The sequence below is a fragment of the Xyrauchen texanus genome, chromosome 46, assembly GCF_025860055.1.
Source record: "Xyrauchen texanus isolate HMW12.3.18 chromosome 46, RBS_HiC_50CHRs, whole genome shotgun sequence".
Lineage (NCBI taxonomy): Eukaryota > Metazoa > Chordata > Actinopteri > Cypriniformes > Catostomidae > Xyrauchen > Xyrauchen texanus.
Genome location: NC_068321.1, coordinates 3,116,667 through 3,137,164, shown reverse-complemented (window position 1 = coordinate 3,137,164; position 20,498 = coordinate 3,116,667). Strand labels below are relative to the sequence as shown.

At 39.2% G+C, this 20,498-nt stretch overlaps 1 protein-coding gene across 1 annotated transcript in view; it reads right to left on the bottom strand.

The window, feature by feature from the left end:
• Positions 1–16,003: 16,003 nt before the first annotated feature.
• LOC127638001 (copine-8-like) overlaps positions 16,004–20,498 on the bottom strand; it is an 88,183-nt gene continuing 83,688 nt past the window's right edge. The window contains exons 19-20 of the mRNA XM_052119360.1: positions 18,627–18,700; positions 16,004–16,219 (exon numbers count right to left, since the gene is read on the bottom strand). Coding sequence (XP_051975320.1) covers positions 16,004–16,219; positions 18,627–18,700 — 290 coding nt within the window. The remainder of the gene's footprint in view (positions 16,220–18,626; positions 18,701–20,498) is intronic.

The window sequence follows — 20,498 nt, the reverse complement described above, 5'->3', positions numbered from 1 at the left end:
CTACTCTTGTCTTCTGGATCTCCTGGCCATCTGCCTGATCTGTTCTGGTCTCCTGGCCATCCGCCTGATCTGCTCTGGTCTCCTGACTGTCCGCCTGATCTACCCGGGTTTCCTTGGTCCCCTACAGGGTTTCCGCGGTGCATTAAAAAGCATTAAAAATCATTAAATGGATTTTGCGAAAATTAAGGCCTTAAATAGCATTAAAAAACATTAAATGTTATTCCTACAGGCTTTACATTTTTAGATAGTTTTGAAAAAATAATATTACCAATTTATTTTGAATATAGCCTTCACAATTAATAACTTTGATTTGCAGTTGCAAAATATGTAAATTGGTGTGATAAACACGTGGATCCAGTTTGGTAATTTTGTGAAAAATGTACATAACGCCAGATGTTTGGACAGCGGCGGGCTGAGACCTGGAGGAGTTAGAACAGAGAACATAAATTTAGTAAAGTTGCAAAGAAATGGGTAAGTGCAAATTCCAGCAAAAGTGGCTAGAAGACAAAGAATTTAGGACATGGTCACTTACATGGTCGGTTGTCAACATGGAGCCGTTAAATCTCATATGCAGTCCGATGGCCACAAATCGGCTTTAAAAGGCAGACAGCAATTAATTTTCTCTAATTACTTAGCCATGACCGACAAAGTAACATCTTCAGCAACTACTACTACCACCACAACTGCTGCTGTAGTGACCACCGCTTCCACGGAGGCACTACCAAAGGAAAATCGATCGAACTTTGAGCAGCGTTTTGTTTGAATGCAACGCTGCAGGCAGAGGTGCAGCTCCACTCATACGCATCAAATGAAGGTGTTGCTGAGTTGATCCAGGGAATGTTTCCTGATTCGCAAATAGCCAAATCTTTCACATGTGGAAAGGACAAAACCAGCTTACATTTTACTTCAAAAATAAACTGATTTCTGCGATTAACAATGCAGGACAATTGTGAACTACTGGCTTCTGTAGCCTCAGCCAGGACCATATACAGGATCTACCTTGATGAAGAGAGGAGCAAGAGAGAGGGTGCCATGCGTGGACTTAAGAGAAAAGCTTTGGAGATGTGCGCCAGCCTTCAGAATGATGTCGATCAACTAGCAGAGCAGGCCAAAAACAAATCTAACACACTCATGGCTCAAATGATTACAAAATCTAATACTATGAGGAGATACAAGGACAAATTAAATTAATTGAAAAATGTTGAGTCAGAGTTGGAACTAAAAGTGAGCGAACTAAGGCACATGGATTAATTATCTTATTTACACAAAGAAAAAACTGTATGTGGCAGGGCGGAGGGCGGGGTCGGGTCGTGATTATACACACCCGGTCCCTTATCAGGCTAATCAAGCCTCCGAGAGGGATAAAGGCCGACTGCGGAGGATTGTGCAGGAGAGAGAGATAGTTTACAGGCATGTCCGTTGTGTGTGTCTGTTTAAGTTTATTATTCAAATATTATTTATATTGTAAAGCTGGTTCTCGCCTCCTTCTTTCCATTGTCTGCTTTACACTGTAATTTCTATAGCAATTGAATTTTGCATACATTAAGTTCCAGCCATAAAAATTTCAGAGTTTTTCCTTCACTGTCCAGACTGATAGAATTTGTGGTTATAGTTGAAGGAGGTCACATGTATTCGATGACGGTACAATTTACACAAACAGAAACATAATGGCTTTTTTTCCAGACATGGCCTGATCTTTCAGTATGCCTATATCATTCAATATCTAGTTGATTGGTACTATGTTAAATAAAATTTGACATCTGAAAATACATTTTTATATTTTAAGCTGTCTCCTGAGCCATTTCTAATTCAGTTCAGAGTGATACAGTTTATTTAAATTATGTAGATTGTCTCAAATATCCAAAATTATCATCATTGCATCATTGTCAGATTGAATGGTTACAATTTGGACATGGGCTTTTTAAAATTGTATCGTTTGTATATGTATGTGTGTATATATATATATATATATATATATATATATATATATATATATATATATATATATATATATATATATATATATATATATATGTGTGTGTGTGTATATATGTATATTTATATATACACACACACACACACACACATATATATATATATATACATACATATGTGTGTGTGTGTATATATATACACTCACCTAAAGGATTATTAGGAACACCTGTTCAATTTCTCATTAATGCAATTATCTAATCAACCAATCACATGGCAGTTGCTTCAATGCATTTAGGGGTGTGGTCCTGGTCAAGACAATCTCCTGAACTCCAAACTGAATGTCAGAATGGGAAAGAAAGGTGATTTAAGCAATTTTGAGCGTGGCATGGTTGTTGGTGCCAGACGGGCCAGTCTGAGTAGAATGGTGTGAAAAGGGAAAAACATCCAGTATGCGGCAGTCCTGTGGGCAAAAATGCCTTGTTGATGCTAGAGGTCAGAGGAGAATGGGCCGACTGATTCAAGCTGATAGAAGAGCAACTTTGCCTGAAATAACCACTCGTTACAACCGAGGTATGCAGCAAAGCATTTGTGAAGCCACAACACGCACAACCTTGAGGCGGATGGGCTACAACAGCAGAAGACCCCACCGGGTACCACTCATCTCCACTACAAATAGGAAAAAGAGGCTACAATTTGCAAGAGCTCACCAAAATTGGACAGTTGAAGACTGGAAAAATGTTGCCTGGTCTGATGAGTCTCGATTTCTGTTGAGACATTCAGATGGCAGAGTCAGAATTTGGCGTAAACAGAATGAGAACATGGATCCATCATGCCTTGTTACCACTGTGCAGGCTGGTGGTGGTGGTGTAATTGTGTGGGGGATGTTTTCTTGGCACACTTTAGGCTCCTTAGTGCCAAATGGGCATCGTTTAAATGCCACGGCCTACCTGAGCATTGTTTCTGACCATGTCCATCCCTTTATGGCCACCATGTACCCATCCTCTGATGGCTACTTCCAGCAGGATAATGCACCATGTCACAAAGCTCGAATCATTTCAAATTGGTTTCTTGAACATGACAATGAGTTCACTGTACTAAAATGGCCCCCACAGTCACCAGATCTCAACCCAATAGAGCATCTTTGGGATGTGGTGGAACGGAGCTTCGTGCCCTGGATGTGCGTCCCACAAATCTCCATCAACTGCAAGATGCTATCCTATCAATATGGGCCAACATTTCTAAAGAATGCTTTCAGCACCTTGTTGAATCAATGCCACGTAGAATTAAGGCAGTTCTGAAGGTGAAAGGGGGTCAAACACAGTATTAGTATGGTGTTCCTAATAATCCTTTAGGTGAGTGTATATATACTGTATATGCGTGTGTGTAAATATATGTGTGTGTATATATATGTGTATATATATATATATATATATATATATATATATATGTGTGTGTGTGTGTATGTATGTATGTATATATATATATATATCCTCTGGTCATCCACCTGATCTGCCCTGGCTTCCTTGGTCCCCTGGTTGTCTGCCTGGTTTGCACCGGTTTCCTTGGTCCCCTGGTCATCAGCTTGATCGGCCCTGGTTTCCTTGGTCCCGTGGTCGTCTTCATGATCTTGTCTGGTCTCCTGGGTCCTCTGGCCATCATCTTGATCTGCTCTGGACTCTTTGTTCTCTGGATCCATCTTGGACCTGCCACCCCTTCCTGCCTGTTAGGGGGGGTGTGTGTGTGTGGGGGGTGTTATGTTACAATTCTCTGTTGTTTGGCTTGTGTTTTGCCTCTGTTATCTGTTTCCCCCTGGACTACACTTCCCATGATTCCCTGCCCTGATCACTACCAGCTATTCCCTATTGTTTTCACCTGTGTTTCATTTACCTAATAGGTTGGTTTCACGTGACGTCACGCTGCTGCATCGTGAGAGCGCGCAATTCAGATGGAGGGCAGGAAGTGAAATAGCTGAGGATCTGCCGTCTGGCAAAATGCCAAAGTTTTGTGTAGTTTACGGCTGCTCCAATCGTTCTAATCGAGAAAAGGGAAAGGGTTTTTATAGAGTACCGAAGATTGCCACTCATAAAGGTGAGAAATGTAAAAAGCTCACAGAACAACGCCATAAAAAGTGGATTTTTAATGTACGGTCGGGAGGAGCAGAGTCTGTTAATGCCCTTGTCTGCAGCGACCACTTCGTCGGAGGTATGTTAGCTAGCCAAAGTGTTTTTTGTGTCTGTGTTTATATAGCATTAGGTTGTCATTAAATGCTCATTTACTTAGTAATGCTTATTAAGTTACCGGTAGTCTAATATGGACTTCATTGGGGCTTTTTAGGTTGCCCTAGCGCTTTGGGTGACGTTGAGTCGGTAGATTGGGCTCCAAAGGTCAACCTAGGTTACCAAAAAACTAAGCCCAAATCAGAGGCGTCTCTTAAACGAGAGCAAAGAATGAAGATCAAGGAAGACCAACAAAGATGGTCGGAATGTGCAGATGCTATGTTGGATCTCCAACAGACAGATGAGAGCCCGGATCTGACGCAGACAGCCGAAAGCTCAGAACCGAAGCAGCCAGCTGACAATAACTCACAATCAGAGGGGATCAGTGGGAATGGGACATTAAATGATAAAGGTAAATTATTGTACTAAGATGTGTAACCGGCATTATTATTCATTGTTATTAATAATTATTAATTGTTACAAATGTTGACCAGAAAACTTTTATGTTTGTAAAAAAGATTACTTCACAATAATTCACATAATTCATATGAACTAAAATCACTCTGTATAATTGGACCAGAGAACTTACATGTTTGTAAAAAGGTTGTCAAAAAGATAACTTCACAACAATTCACATAATTCATATTCATGAATTAACTAATTATGCTCCCCACTGATATGTTGCAGGCTATGTAGATGCCGGATGCCAGACTGAGCTAACAATGGATGACATTGAGAAGATGGAGGATGTTCTGAGACAAAACACCCCATGTCACTTACGTATCTTGTGCCTGGGGAGGGAGAGTCAGCGATAAACAGATCACAATAGAGAGTGGCCTCCTAAAAAACCTGTTACCTGGAGATATTGTCCTAGCAGACCGTGGGTTCAATATTGGTGATAGTGTGGGATTTTACTGTGCTTCACTACAGATACCTGCATTTACCAAGGGGAGAAAACAGCTGTCAGCGTATGAGGTGGCAGACACAAGAAAAATAGCGAATTTGCGTATTCATGTTGAGAGAGTTATCGGTTTAGTCAGAAGAAAATATCAGATTCTGCAAAGCAGGGCTATGCCCATAGAGCACATGGCAACAAAACAAGGTGAGGCACTAGCATTGATTGACAAGATTGGGGTTATTTGCTGCATCTTGTCTAATCTTTCGGAGTCTATTGTCCCATTGGAGTAAGGAGGAGGGAGGGATAGGGATAATAATCAGTCAGTCCAGTACCTGAGCCCTCACACATGTAGTGTCCAATACCTGATCCCTGCTTCTTGGCTCTGATGATGATAAGTAAGAGGACATGGAGTAGTAGTACCTGAGCCCCGACACATATCAGTCTGTTAATATGTTTTCAACAAGTGTAATACTTTTATCCAGGCTATATGTATTATATGTAATTAAATGGATTCTAATCTGTTATTGCACACCATGTTCTTGTTATTATATCAGTTGTTGAAAAATCTAATCTTGTAAATAAACCACCATGTATAATTCTGTCTTCTCAATGGCATTTAATCTTTTCATTTAAATTATACAACAGCCAGAACTCACAAAGACCACACTCATAACAATAGTCAAAATGTAATCTTGTCTCATACAACCGTATTGATATAACAGCAATATCACACAGCCCACTTTCAAGAGTGCCTGGATCCTTTCATTACATTACACATGTGAGTTTGTAACTTGCTGTCCCAGTATTTCTGGAAGTATACCGTTTCTAAAAAAGCACTCAACTTTAGGGATAACATCATCCCAAAGTTCAAGATCGGGCAAAATCCTTTCAACAAAAATGTCATTGTGGTTCCACACAACAAAATCACAGTACTCAGCATCTACAATGTGAAGCCGTTTGGTACTGAGGTTGTGGACCCATCCGCTGACAAAAAAGTTGTACGCCTCCAGACTTTTATATGCCTTCATTTTCTGTCTGGTTGGTGTAGTACGATGTCTGAAGGACCAGATAGTTGGTGATGTCAACAGCCTCCACTGTCAGCAAATCTTCAAGTTCGACCGAAAACTCACTCATCTTCATGAGGAACGGGTCACGTCCAACATATGCGTTTACTAACTCCTTGTATATATTTCTTGAAACTGGTTCTAAATTCGTACAATACGGACTCTCCGCAACGGTTTCCTCCATAGACGTATTCTCCATGTTTACTTCCTGCCCTCCATCTGAAATCGCTCCGCCTTCGCGCGTCACCATAATCACGTGACTGAAACCCAAGAATATATATAATGCCCTGTTATCTGTTCACCTTTGTCAGTTGTTAGTGTTTCCATGAAGGGAAGAGGCGTGGCCTAGGAGGATTCAGCCTCTGGGTGCCTCCGAGTTACCTAATGATGAGGTTGTGCTTCCCTTGGGACTTACTGTCCACCGCGTCGTGGTGGGCCACTATGACGGTCACATATACCTTCAAGGTGGAGGGGAACAGCCTCCAGACTCTCGTGCAGGAAGGAAAGCACTGACCCGACTGCGTATCTCTGGGGGTATTCAGCTCGGGATGAACAGCACCTTGTGAACAAACACCACTTAAGGGCATAAAGCTGCCTCGTTGAGAAAGAAAACTTTGTCGGCATCCCTCATCTCGACCAGATTCAGCCACAGGTGGCGCTCCTGGACCACTAAGTTGCCTGCCCGAGTGCTCGCCACATGACCTACGTTGCCCAGAGGCTTCAATCATTTAGCCGCGAGGGCTCAGGGGATGGTGGAAGGTTCCAGTCCAACCCTACACTCGCAGCGGCCCGGGAAAGCATTGCGGTAAGCTCTGTGTCGGCCTCAGACTGAGCGGGCAGACCCAAAGGTGGCAGCACAGTTGAGTCCTCGGTGTCCAACATCACAAGTGCACTCTCCGATGCAGCGATCCATAATAAGTAGCAGTAGATTAAATAATATGATTAAAAGCTATAGAAACAAATAAACCGTCAGTGCAGGGAGTAAAACAGTTCTAGGAACAAAAACAAAAACTGAAAACGGATGAAATTTTTAGCTATAACCAGTTACTTTTATTCAGCAAATTTTTTAATAAGACTAAAGGCCAAAGGGTTTATCACAGTATATTTTTGGAACTTCATCACTTCATGTTGCCCAAAAAAATTCAAACTAGCTTTGAACCTGATGAAAAATGCTGCATCACACAATTCTTTGCCTAATTGTCCATTGTGGATGTCAACTATGTACAAGAAATACATTCACATCTAATTCAGATACAAGGAAAACATTATTAGATGTAAAAAGTACATTTCTCAGTAGTTTTATATTTTTATAAGTTTTCATTGAATTATTGTTAGATATGATGCATTTTTTTGTGTTTATTTCACACACACACCACTTTGCGCAGAGTACTGTCATTTTAATAACTGTTCTTTTATTTCGTTCTAACAGTGAAAAGGAGTCTGTACAGTATACAAATACCACTCCCCCCCCCCCCCACCCCCCACCCAAAAAAAGAAAAGAAAATGACCTAACATCTTCAAGTGTTTCATTTGAATGTTTATTTATAAAATAAGGGGAATCATTTCATAAATACTGATTACAGCCATTACAGCCTCATATAACTTGAAAACCATGTTGTGTTGATATACAGAGGTCACAAGGTCATTCTATGGTTGGTTATTACAAGCCATACCTCATGTATAATATATTATTAATAAACATAAATATGTTTGTCATGGAAAAGCAAATTGTACAATGTGGGGTCTATATTGTTCAATCTTGCATTGTGGGTCTATGATAATATCTAGAAAATCTGATCTGACATAATAAAATATTGCAAATATATAATTCCTTGCATTAAAAAAAGTGCTACTAGTTGTCTGAGTGCATTTAATGCCAAACTACAACAGCACCTGCATGCAGCTCGTTCACAAAACAAAAAAGTCTCATTTTTTTTGTGAGACACTGCACAAGGTGTGTTTCCAAAAAAAGAATACATGTAGAATGCAACGAAAGAATATAGTACATTTGGCATAACACAAATAAATAGTATATTAAGGCAAATTTCATATTATTTCACAAACAACCAACAAAATAAATAAATAATAATAACAGGTGTATTTATTTTCAAAATACTGCACGCAAACATGATGCAGGCAATGCTAAATTGTGAATTCAGAATAAAAAAATGGTAAACTGTCTTATATGATATGGGGATTTATACTACCCCAGCTATGTCTGAATGTCTGCAAAATGTTCCTTTGCTTTAGCAAATTCTGAAGTTGCAAATTTTTTGCACAGAATTTGCCAAAATTATCCGGGACTAATAATCATGCCATCTGAACTACTGCTTTACCACAAAGAAAACAATATAAACTAGATGATAAAGTTTGTAGACAAATTTTGAGGTTGGCTTGAAAAGGCATTGTCTCAAAGTTTAAAATAGTTTGGATAGTTTCAACTTATTTTAAAAGTTTGAAGTTGCAGTAACCAGGTGTTGCTAGCATGTTGCTAGGTATTGCTAACATGTTTTAGCATATCGCGAGCATGTCTTATCACTTAGCTAGGCATTGTAAGCATGTATTAACATGTTGCTGGCATGTGGTAGCATGTTTCTAACAAGATTTAGCACATAGGAAGCATTACTAGCATGCTTTAACACTTAGCTAAGCATTGCTTTTTCAAGCCAACCTAATTACCTGAACTCTAATTAAACCAATGATCAGACCAAACCAATGATTTAAATGTATTTCTTGGTAAACTATTAAATAGTGCAGGTAAACTGGCCCTAAGATATGACTACTAAGCAACACTGGCACCTGTCACTAGTTGTTTCACAAATTCACACCTGAGATTAAATGCACAATATCTGTTACTTGTAAACAATTCACTTGCCATGCACTTAAATAGTGGAATAATTATTTATCAAAACCAACAAATGGACAAGAAGCTATACTTTAATTAATTTCATTATTATTTATATGTCTAGTAGGCTCTATTTCGCTGCACATTTTTTTTTCATTCATCCATCATCAAGCAAAAATCATAATACCACTAGGCCATAGTCGCTACAAATGAGAATTTTTATGGATGCTTTGATGGGATAGTTTCTTAAATGGATAGTTTATCCAAAAATGATATTCTATTAATTTACTCACCATCACATTGTCTCATGACTTGCTTCCATGAAACACAACAGAATAATTTTTTTTTAAATGAAATAATTCTGTGTTTAATGGAAGCATACATGAGGAAAACCGGAGTGAATCCAAACCTTTGTGCTTAAGACACTCATCACGTACGGAAAGACTTGGGGAAATGTTCCCATGTCTTATGCGTTAAAATTTGATGCCTGTTTTCTGCATGATTTATAAGATTATACAGTCTGAATGCAGCGTGTGTGGGTGTGAGTTTGAAGATGACACACTGTCATGTTAAATAAATGAAGTCGGAGCTCTGCACTCGTGTTCGAGTTATTTTTTCCAGGGGTTGCTGGGGCAATGGCTCACTCTTGAATTTCCTTACTGAATATGAAGGTTTAGAGCAGAGGGAGCTGACCTGAGCTCCTGACACTGATCAGATAGTCTCACGGGTCGTTTTAAGTGCTGTCAGTAGTTTTTAATTTAGTTAAAGGCTGTTTGACCGGGCATCACTAAGCGATGTTTGGCCGCTGACTTTTGATGGTTACAACTTGCCAATATACAGAAAATAGGGTTGCATTTTATAAACTATAGACTCTTATTTTTCAGTCTTCCACAAAAGCATATTTGAATACCCTTGTAATTGGGTCATTCTATAATTGCAGTGGTATTTCCAGCTGAAATATTTTTTTTAAATGAAACTCAATAAATAATACATACAAACTATATAAATCTCTCATAATTAGTAATTGTAGGTATTTGCTATTAGCTGAATTTGCTATTAGCTGCCAAGCTTATTTGTTATTGGTGTTATTGGTGTACAAGCACTGAAGGTGTGTAGGCACATTTAGTGTTTGTTTGTTTGTGAAATTTGTGAAATTTGGCACACTGATAGGGGAGAGTCTAGACAGTTCTGGAGGACAATTTTAGTCTCTATCTCAAACCCTTCAAAGCCACCAACAGTTTAAAGTTTCACTTACACCGATGAGCCAAAACATTAACATTGAAGTGAATAACATTGCTCATCTCTTAAAAAGGCCACATGTCAAGGTCTGGGTAGATTAGATGGTAAGTGAACAATCATTTCTCGTAGTCAAAGTGTTAACTGCTGAAGAAATGGGCAGAAGTAAAGACCTGAGCGACTTAAACAAGGGACCAATTGTTATGGCCAGGCGACTGGGTCAGAGCATCACTGAAATGGCAAGGCTTGGGTGCTCCCAAGGGTGAAAGGGTGCTCCCAGTCAGCAGGGTGTTGGGTGCCCAAGGCTCATCAATGCACAAGGGCAACGAAGGCTATTCCATCTGGTCCAAACCGACAGAAGGTCAACTGTGGCACAAGTCACAGAAAATTTGTATGATGATTATGGGAGGAATGTGTCACAACACAGAGTGCATTTCACCATGCTGGGTATGGGGCTGTGTAGCCACAGACCAGTCAGAGTGCCCTGTCCACTGTCGAAAGCGTCTACATTGGGCACTCAAGCATTGGAACTGTACCCAGGAGCAGAGGAAGGTCATCTGGTCCGATGAGTCCTGTTTTCTTTTACATCACATGGATGGCCGTGTATGTGTGCGCATTTACCTGGGGAAGTGATGGTACCAGGATGCACTGTGGGAAGACGACAAGACGGTGGAGGGAGTGTGATGCTCTGGGCAATGTTCTGCTGGGAAACCCTGTGCTGTAAAAAATAATTGCTGTAAAAATACAGGCAATTTCTCAATATACAGTTTTATACTGTAAATTTACCTAATGTAGGTGCTTTTTAACGGTGGATAGGTGGAGGGAGTGTGATGCTCTGGGCAATGTTCTGCTGGGAAACACTGTCCGGCCATTCATGTTGATGTCCCTTTGACACGTGCCACCTACTTAAACATTATTGCAGACCAGGTACACCCCTTCATGGCAATGGTATTTCCTGATGGCAGTGGGCTTTTTCAGCAGGATAATACACCCTCCCACACTGCACACATTGTTCGGGAATAGTTTGAGGAAAATGAAGAATAGTTCAAGGTGTTGCCCTGGCCTCCAAATTCCTCAATCCTTTTGAGCATCTGTGGGATGCGCTGGACCAACAAGTTCGATCCATGCGGCTCCACCTCACAACTTACAGGATTTGAAGGATCTGCTGCTAATGTCTTAGTCCCAGATACCACAAGACATCTTCAGGGGTCTTGCAGAGTCCATGCCTTGGCGGTTCAGCACTGTTTTGGCAGCATGCGTAGGACCAACAGCATATAAGGCATAAACTTTTGGCTCATCTGTGTATGTTTATGCTTATAACCTTGGAAACATAAGGCCTAGAAACAAAATTCCCTTTTTCCTCATGTAATTGTAATAGGAGCCAGTAACAAAACTGATGACTAATTTCTAGCATTGATCTTAATATCATGTAATTATCAATATTTTCAATGAAACTTTGATTATTAATAGAGTGACCAGATTCCAGCTTGTGGAAAACGGGAAAGCCACCTCCCAGCAAAAATAACATTTGAAGTATCCTTACCTAGCTGCAGATCAGTGCGAGATAGAGGGTGCCTCCGCATCTGTAACTGATGTCACCTTGTACATTTTTTACTGGCAGCAATTTTTATCAGTGTGCGCTTGCCTTTCAAGAGTTTATCATAAAATGCAGAACATTACAGTCCAAAATTAAGATGTAAGAAAAGCATTGCCTTCATGACTGTTACACTGTGTCAAGATTTATCTGGTGTCCATACTGCGTTTATTAATGAGAAACAAAACAAACTCCACGACCTTGGCTAAGACTCCGAAGTTGATGGTCTTGCTCTCCAGCTCATGTGAAACGTCTGCCCATCGCTCAGACATGGCCATCTTGTTCATGTTCATGTTCCACTCAGTGATATGATGAGTGACAACGTTTTTTGCACAAGCCCACTCATCAAAGAGCATTGTTTCGTCAATCAAACTGAGAGCGGGAATTCTGGAGTAGAAGTGTTCGAGGCTGCTCTGAATGTCTTTCCACTCTGGGATGTCTCTCAGTAGGGTCCACTCAAGTTTTTCCTGTGTTCTCCAATGAGCAGCTCCAATTTTTGAGGTAATCCACCGATGCTGAAAGTTTCTCACTGCACAAAAGTAATCATCCGCATGTCACCAGCTTCAACCAGGGCATCCAACTGCTTTTAATGTCAGAGGGTATGAATAGTTCCTCCAGCCTGGCCTGCTAGACTTTACTCAGGTCATGAATGGGCAAAGCTATGTCTGTGCACAACAGAACAACAGAATGAAAAGGAAAAAGTCCCTCACTTGCATGCACCATGTCAGATTCAGTCACACTTTTAGCAGCATCCACATGTTTTTTTTGTGATAACATACTGAACGATGTCGGTGTGGCCTCCATGGCCTCCCATCTCACTTTACTAGGCTCCGTCTGTGACTAAATTGTTTAGAAATGTAAACTCTTTTTGAAGATCCTCATTAAGGCTCGTGTCCTTGAAATTTTTCCAGCTGCAATTTCATCTGTGTGCTCTTTCAAATGGACTATTCAATCAGTTCACTAACTGGACGTCTATTGATAGGGGATTGTGATTGGACAGTTTAATCCAATGATGTTCTTCAAATAACACAGTGTGATTTTATAGGTTTTAGAAGCCGTATCCTTGGCTACATTTGATTAGAATACTCACGTGACTGAGAAAGCCGCATAGTCGATAGAGACATTTTAGGAGAGGGGAAATATGGGACAAAACAAAATTTTTTCTGAATAAGTCGGGACATTAAAAAAAGTGCTTGTATGCGGGATTGTCTTGGGAAAAATGGGACGTCTGGCCACCTTATTATTAACCTTTCTTAAATTGCATAACAGGGTAACATCACTGAAAATTTCATATTGTTTTTTTTAGATTCTGATATTTTTCATGTCTTTCTCCTAAATAGACCTTTAGCCTAAGGAAGAAATGGTCTGCACTTATATAGCGCCTTTTCAACATTAGCAGTATTCAAAGCAATTTACACTGTGATTCATTCACCCAATCACACACACATTCATACACCAATGGCGGCAGAGATGCCATGCAAGGTGCTAGCCTGCCATTGGGAGCAACTTGGGGTTCAGTGTCTTGCTCAAGGACACTTCAGCACATGGAGTCATGTGGACCAGGATTCAAAACACCAACCCTGCGATTAGTGGCCGACCCGCTCTACCACCTAAGCCACAGCCGCCATGTGAAATAGATTAGTCAACAACAAAATATTGTATGGTAGGACTTGATTTTAAACATCGGGAATTGATTGGATTGTGTAAAATGGTTTATGTGATAAAAGGTTGGAGGGGTTGAAAACAATAAGCAGTGAAAAGCAAGTAAGATGTGGTAAGGGCTATTTTCTTACCAGTGATGAGTGTAACCTGATTAAAAGGTGAGTACTGTAATCTAATTTGTTTTTTAGGTCAAAAAGTAGTTTAACACATTACATTTTAAATTCTTGTAATCAAGTGAATTACTTTTGAATACATTACTTGGGTTACACATATATAGAATGCATTCAAAACATTAATTATGTTTTTATGAATTCACAAATTATGTATATTGGTTTGCATTTGTGTGACACATGTAGGGTCATTGACTGTATGAATTGCATGATACAATGTGGAAGTATAGGTGGAAATATAGACATTATTTAGACATCTCTGTGAAAAGTGTTTTAGAATGTAATTTAAAAGTGAAGTAGTTGATGAAGAGTTTACTAATACAAAAATTATTAGTAAAATATTATGATTACATTTTTTTTGAGAATTTGTCATTTGTTGTGGATTAATTTGAGTAACTTACTATTACATGTTTATTGACAGATTAAGTGATTTTTTTATTTCAGTAAATTTGTATTTAATTTTGCATAAATGTTTTTTATCAGGGTAAAAACACTGACTTGTATTAATGAATTACATTATTTATTTTAAGTGCAATACGTTAAAATAATATTGTATTATTAATGTACTTTTAACTCAATTTATGTAAAAAAAAAATAATAATAAGAATATTGTTTTAATTTACCAAAAAATATATTTTGCTATTTTGTACAACTGATAAATTAGCTTTATATAATGATAATTAATCAAAATTATACTCCGCTGAATACTAGAGCAGTGCCGTGCTTATTGTTATAAAGGAAACTTTCAAAATTGTAAAAAAAATAATAAAAAAAATATTATTATAAGATCATTTAAAGATTTTAATGTTTTACTTTTTAAACTATTTCAAGTTACGGTTTACAAATGTTTTAAAACATCTATAGTTTTCTATTTTTCTGAATTGTTGTAATATAGTTTTATTATTGTGTACTGTATATTGCAGTTTAACTTTTTGTCATATGAATGTAAAAGCATCACCACAGCAATCATAAAATGACCCAATTAACAAATCTCATTGCTTTAAACCTGGAATAACAGTGTGTGTACCTCAAAACTGCACGCATTTAAGGTAATGATGAAAACTAAAACTAAAAACACGCCACTTGTGTGGTGCATGCTGTTAAAAGCATGTTTAAATATGCTACTTCTGTTTGCATTTTTGTGCTTGGATACAGATATTGAGAGCAGCTACAGTTGTGTCGTTATAAGAATAGTTACTCAAAGTCAATTCTGCAATTATTTACTGACCTCATGTTGTTCCATACCTGTATGATGTTCCTTCTTCCGAAAAACACAAAAGGAGAAGATTTAAAGTATTTTCATGCTGCTATTTTACATTAAAATTGAAAGAAAATAAGGTACTGGGGCTTTCAGGCACCCAGAAGGACACTATAAAAACATAAAATATCATAAAAGTAGTCCATACTACATACTTTCTGCTTCAAATAAGTTTTGAATGCTACAGTTGTGGATTTACAGCAAATGACTACTTACATTTCGGTCTGTTCCTCACACAAAGCTATCGTACACCTTCAGAAGGCTTGTAATAAAATACGCAAGTAGTTCAAAATACCTTCATAGTGTTTGTTGTCATTTTTTAAGCTTGACAGTCCATAGTCACTATATTTTAGTGACATTCTACAATATATTTCCATTTGTGTTCCGCATAAAGTCATACGGGTTTGGAACAATCTGCGGGTGAGTAAGTGATGACAGAATTGTCCTTTTTCGGGTGAATTATTCTTTTAACAGAGAGTAAGGCTTTTCCTGTTAAGTCTTTGTGCTGTGCTTGTGCCATGAAAGTGAAGCACACATTGTTTACAGTTTGAGGCAGTCGAACAAACAAGATGTCTAACGAGTCGTCTTACTGTACATCAAAACTAAAACCAAGGCCTCGCATGACTGTTTCTCTAGACACTAATTTCCTTTGAACAAAGGGTGGATCCATGCTCTTTAAAATTACATGCTTACTCTATTTATAATATCACGTAATAACAAATGAGTCAAATCCTGTGTTAAGCAGCTCAGAGCTTTGGCAGCTTCATTTTCCAATACATACAAAAGAACATCCATTTGTAAAAAAAACGGTACAATTGTAAACGTTTGTTCTAAGGTTGTCAGACACAAGAACGAGAGATAGTATGTGAGACAGCAAAATTGTAGCATCATATCTGACATTTGACTGACTAAAGAGGCCACTCGATAGTTTAAAATAGTCCAAAAGACCTTCTGAAACCTCAGCACGCCCATGGTAGGACAGTTCCGAGCGTAGAGTTCTCAAACAACACCCTGAAAAGTCTACAGACTTCGAGAAAGTGTGTAGAAGGGCAACTATTCTCTCAGACAGACCGTGTGTGATCCTGAGAGCGAAACAAACAGAGGACACATCGCTCCTGTGAATGCTCAGATTTGGGTTTGGAGGGAGTGAACCGGGTTTGTGTGTGTCGATGAAGGTTTGGAAGAGGTGGAGGAGCGGGACGAAGGCTGTGGTTTGATGCCCCTGCACCGCATGTACTGCAGGAACTGGTCTGGGATCTCTGCAAGAACGTCCTTTGCCAGACGGGCCATGCTGAGAATGTGATTCCCCCTTCGATCGATGTAGTCTCGGAACGGAACAAACTGAACAAGGGAGGAAGATTAAGAGACATTAAATGAATATTAAATGAATATTCTCAACTTAATGTCTGTTTACCACATTTCTAACAAGTGCTTGAATTATGGGGGACCTGAGGGGTCCAGTACCCCCCATAAGTGTTAAATGCCCCATACGGACAAAAATGAAATTTGGGAAGTTTAAAAGGAAATAATCAAGAAATGAATTATGATACATTTAAATACTTTAATTAGCTCTGTGCTTACCTTTATGTTGAACAGTCCCGTTTGTAACATACTAGCATGTATGTTAAGGAATTTTTAACATCAGGAGTTTAGTGTTTAGATTCAAGTGTTCAGTGAGTTCATTGCAGTTTTGAGTTCTGAGAGTAACTGAGAACTGTGTTTACATAATGCACTGTCAATGGAAGTCTATGGGGACAGTGCACCGTACAGGAGGGTTTAAAAGCAGATTTGAGAAGCTTATAGTTTTGTTAAAGGAATATTCCAGGTTCATTACAAGTTAAGCTAAATTTATATTATTTGTGGCATTATATTGATTACCACAAAAAAATATTTTGTCTCATCCATTGTTTATTTAATAAAAGCAAATATTGTGCCAACTGTAAAGGCACTTACAATGGAAGTCAAGGGGGCCAGTCCATAAAAGTTAAAAAGCACATCATTTCAAAAGTATTGCCACAAGATGTAAAAATTATATGTTAATATGATTTAATAGTGATAACATCGACAAAGCTTTTCGGTGTAAAGTTATATCCAAAATTACAACTTCATTGCCATGACAACGTAACGCTGGTAAACCCTCCCAACTAAAAAAAGGTTGCAAGAATGTCTCCTGAATGGCCACTGCGAACATTCCCTGAATGTCTTTGTGTAGGGTTCTTTAAACATTAACAGGATGTTCAGGGGGATGTCCACCGGACTTCCAACGAACTTTTGGAGGCCTTTATGGAACGTTCGCTACCAGTCCTTTCAACGTCAATTTATTTGGAAAAAGAACATTGGACTTGTCAACATTAAGATGTATGGGGACATAGTAAATATTGTTTGTAATGAATGTGTCAATTTAAGACTATCGGTTTGTAATATTGACACTTACACTTTTTAAGTGTTAAAATATTTTCTGCTATCCCAGCTTAAAGGTGCTCTCAGTAACTTTTGTCTTGGTGTCATCTTGGACTTACACTGACATCTAGCATCTTGAATGCAGCATAATTTAAAATCAATAGTTTTCAGTTTCAGATGACATTGTAGATATGTTGTATTCACAGTCAGACATGATTACTTGAATCAGTGAGTGAAAGTGTCCAATAACAGGACGGTTACTGAGATTAAACCAGTAGAATTCGGCTGGACCTGTGATTCAAACATGGCAGCATCCATGTGCTATAAAAATGTACTAATTCCTGTGTTTATTTTGAGCTGTTTAGACCCCTCCCACCCCCAACATTACTCAACCAATGGCATGAGTTGGGCATGGGGCTATTTGATAGTTTGCTCAACAACCGATGAGGGGCATATTCCAAGAGCTGTCTTAATAACATTGGGTGTTTTTCAATGCTAAGAACATGTTCTCGTTCTTGCATTCTTGTGAAAATCAGTCTTGCCTAACCACCCTAACTCAGAAGACATGAGGATGTAAAACGCATTGTGGAGATGGGAGCATGGTTGTGTGTCTGTCAGTGGGGAGAGAGGAAAAGGTAAGGGTCATCACTTGGTGATTACTAACTCTAAACACCAGTGTCTCAGTTCAGTGACTGCGGAGACAAGCTTTAAAAAAACAGTGGAATGCCAGACCGGGAGTCAGAGACGCACACACACACCCAGACTGAAACTGAATGCTGAAAAGCTGTTAATATATATTAATGCACCCATTGAGTTTATGTTGACTGTTATCATTTGTGTGTGTAAACTGAAATTTCTGCCGGAAGGCATATTTTGAGTTAAAGCCCTGAGAATAAAAGAACACTCATGTGGACTGCAACACTGGGTCCAACTTTCCTCTAAACTCTACACTGGAGCCAAAACCCGGGAATTAGGAAGAAGCAAATAAAAGTAGTTGTCACACCTCTAGTATTTATTTCACCAGAAAACAACCACGATATTTACAACGAGCCAAGTAAAATCAGACCAGGAAGGTAATGTTACACTTACAATTACACTTTCAAAACAGTGTGATAGTTGCATATTTGAAATGTTTATAAGTGGTGCTACACACTTTTCTAAAAGGCTTCCATTCAAAATGCCAATACTGTAAACACAGTTCCCGTTCAACAAAGGAAGTCACATTTGAGTCTCTGGTCATTCACATCATATCACAGAAGCAGACTTTAGGTTGAAAATAACCTGGAAAATTGCTGTAATATTTATTTCCACAGAAATAATACATGAGGTAGAGGGCAGGACAGCTCACCTGTACAATGTCTCTCTCTGCAAATCGCCCTCTGGATGATATCCTCACCTCATCTCCATCCAGTTCAATCATCTCTGCCAAATGGAAGATATGTGGCACAGGAAAAACCATCATGCACTGCCTTCTCTCAGCTTACACTGTTACAGTGAAGTGTGCTATCTCTGGATTTCATTTGAGTTCAAATACACGCTTTAAATGAGTTCACAGAATAAATCAAGACTGCTATGAGAGAACAAGAACTTTGACAGCTGAATATAATTAGCTTTTTATCTTCAGAAAAAATCTTATCAACCTTATTTAAATTAGCCCAACAGAGACCAAAGTAAAAAATTTTTAAAAGCCTTTTTAACGTATAATTCTAATGCACAGTATCATGGAAAACATCTCCAGTTACACATGTAACCTCGGTTCCCTGAGATGAAGGAAATGAGACATTGCTGTAAGCACTATGGGGAGTCCTTATTAGATGAACTTGTTGAAACATTTATCCAATCACGCCAATCCTCTGGTTGGCAATGGTGTCTGAGCCACACCCCGCCCATTCAGGCGTGCAGTTGGCCTATATTATTGGGAGCTCAATCACCATTTCTTGTCACAGGGACAAGAGTGAGTCACTCTCATTATGAAACTCTGAAGTAGTAGTGCGGCCAGCTTTCGCAATGTCTCGTTCCCTTCATCTTAGGGAACCCAGGTTATATGTGTTACTGGAGACGTTCCCTTACGATTTAGTTCACTCGACATTGCTGTAAGCACTGTGGGAAACGATATCCCATCATGCAGCACTACGTGACATTACACTCCCAGAGTTATAACACTAAATAGAGATATTCATAAGGAGTCATAGGCCACAGGCCGATGACTCATAAGTCATATTAAGTGTATATAAAGAGTCCCACACTGCGGATGCCAGATGGGGCAGTGGTGGCTCAGTGGTAGAGGCTCAGGGTTACTGACCAGAAGGTCGGGGGTTTAAGCCCCAGCACCACCAAGATGCCACTGTTGGGCCCTTGAGCAAGGCACTTAACTCCAGGTTGCTCCGGGGGGATTGTCCCTGTAATAAGTGCACTGTAAGTCGCTTTGGATAAAAGCGTCTGCCAAATGCATAAATGTAATGTAAATGTAATGGAAATGAATGTAGTGTGGGATCTATATGAACCAAACTTATGTCCTGTAAGGACACACCCTTTGTCCACGCCCCTGAATAGGCAATGCCTTGGCTTAAATGTGCTTTGACACCTATAGGGCAATTTGCACCCTGTGATTCATAAGCGAGCGTGTTCACATCAATGATCCAGTGAGAGAGCCTTTGTTTGGAGACAGACATTCCATTAGTGCATCTCCATAACAATTAAAAAGCTGATCTGACAGCCTATAATGACAGGTGCGATCAACGATATATATATATATATATATATATATATATATATATATATAATAAAACCTCAGGCACGTAGCCTTTTCTAATTTTAATGGTGGCTTTTGACAGATCTGGAGCAAACTCCAGTCATGAGTTGTCAATCGACAGTGCCTGCATGTCAACCACCCATTTAAATGAGGCCAAAGCCAATAGGAGTGTGGTCATTAAGGAAAGCACCCGCATGTCAAATGATTCCAATGGCTCAAATGGGAGTTTGTGAGTGCCTTCAGCCCTATATAGCAGGGCAAGGGGGGTTCAAACGCCTCGCTCCCCTAAGGAACTTAATGACTAAATTATGTTTGCCTATCGATGAGCGAGACTGCAGTGTATGGAATGCTGAGGTAGTCGCTACATAAACCTTGAGCGTTGAAGGGGTAAGACCAGCGTCCAGCCTCTCTTTGAGGAATGTTAAAATCTCAGCTATGGGGCAATTCACTGGGTCTTTACCATGTGAA